This window comes from Eurypyga helias, unplaced genomic scaffold (genome assembly GCF_000690775.1).
Source record: "Eurypyga helias isolate BGI_N326 unplaced genomic scaffold, ASM69077v1 scaffold45534, whole genome shotgun sequence".
NCBI lineage: Eukaryota > Metazoa > Chordata > Aves > Eurypygiformes > Eurypygidae > Eurypyga > Eurypyga helias.
The window spans coordinates 13,979-14,782 of NW_010247762.1; the positions used below are offsets into that span (position 1 = coordinate 13,979).

The 804-nt window shown below is 58.1% G+C and overlaps 1 protein-coding gene across 1 annotated transcript in view; it reads left to right on the forward strand.

Annotated features, from left to right (window-relative positions):
* LOC104509025 (synaptogyrin-1-like) overlaps positions 1-73 on the forward strand; it is a gene marked incomplete at its 5' end in the record, with an annotated part of 4,091 nt that extends 4,018 nt beyond the window's left edge. The window contains one exon of the mRNA XM_010150825.1: positions 7-73. Within this exon, the coding sequence (XP_010149127.1) occupies positions 7-73 (67 nt within the window). The remainder of the gene's footprint in view (positions 1-6) is intronic.
* Positions 74-804: the final 731 nt, after the last annotated feature.

Genomic DNA, 804 nt, shown 5'->3' on the forward strand with positions numbered 1-804 from the left:
GACGTACCAGCAGCCCCCTCCGGCAGATGCTTTCGACACCGAGACACAGGGGTACCAAACGCAGAACTACTGAGCCACCGATGCCCCTTTCCCTTCCCCCTTCCCTTCTGCCCCCTTTCCCGCTGCCGGCAGAAAGCCGAGGCACAAGCCAGGCACGTGCGTAGTGGCACAAGAGGTGGCTCTCAGCTATGCTCCAGCCTTCTGGGTCATCTGGTTTTATTTATCGTTTTTAAAAAAGGAAAAAAAAAAGAAAAAAAGGTTTCCCCGTCACCTCTTCCTTCTCCACCCAAAACTACCTGCCAGAACCAAATTCTTCCAAAATCTGTCACTGTGTTGCGACAGGAAGGTCCCCCCTTCCCTCCTCTCCCTCCTGCCTGGCTGCGGAGGGCAGCGTCTGGCGTGTGAGAGGGGCAATGGCAGCAGTGGGGCAGGGGAGAGGGTGCTGGGAGCAGGAGGAAAGGGGTGAGAGGGACCGGGGACCTTCCTAGGAGAGGTGGTGTCACTAAAGGCTGGAGTAGATGTGGGAGCATCCAGATGGGGCCGGAGGGCCCGGTGGCTCAGGGAGGGGGATGGTGTTGGAGTCAGCATGCAGGCGTGCAAGGGTGGGGTGGGGGGCTGGAGGGGAGCAGGAGTGGCATCCTCTGTGCAAAGACGGGGGGTTTTCTCTCCCACCCACTAACGAGGGAGGAATGCTTTATTTTTAGAAGGTATTGGGGTGGGGGTACAGAAGAGCTAAAATGGGAAGGGAAGGAGGGAGAGTGCAGGTACAATCAAACACCACAGGCACGCGTGGAGGTTCCGGCG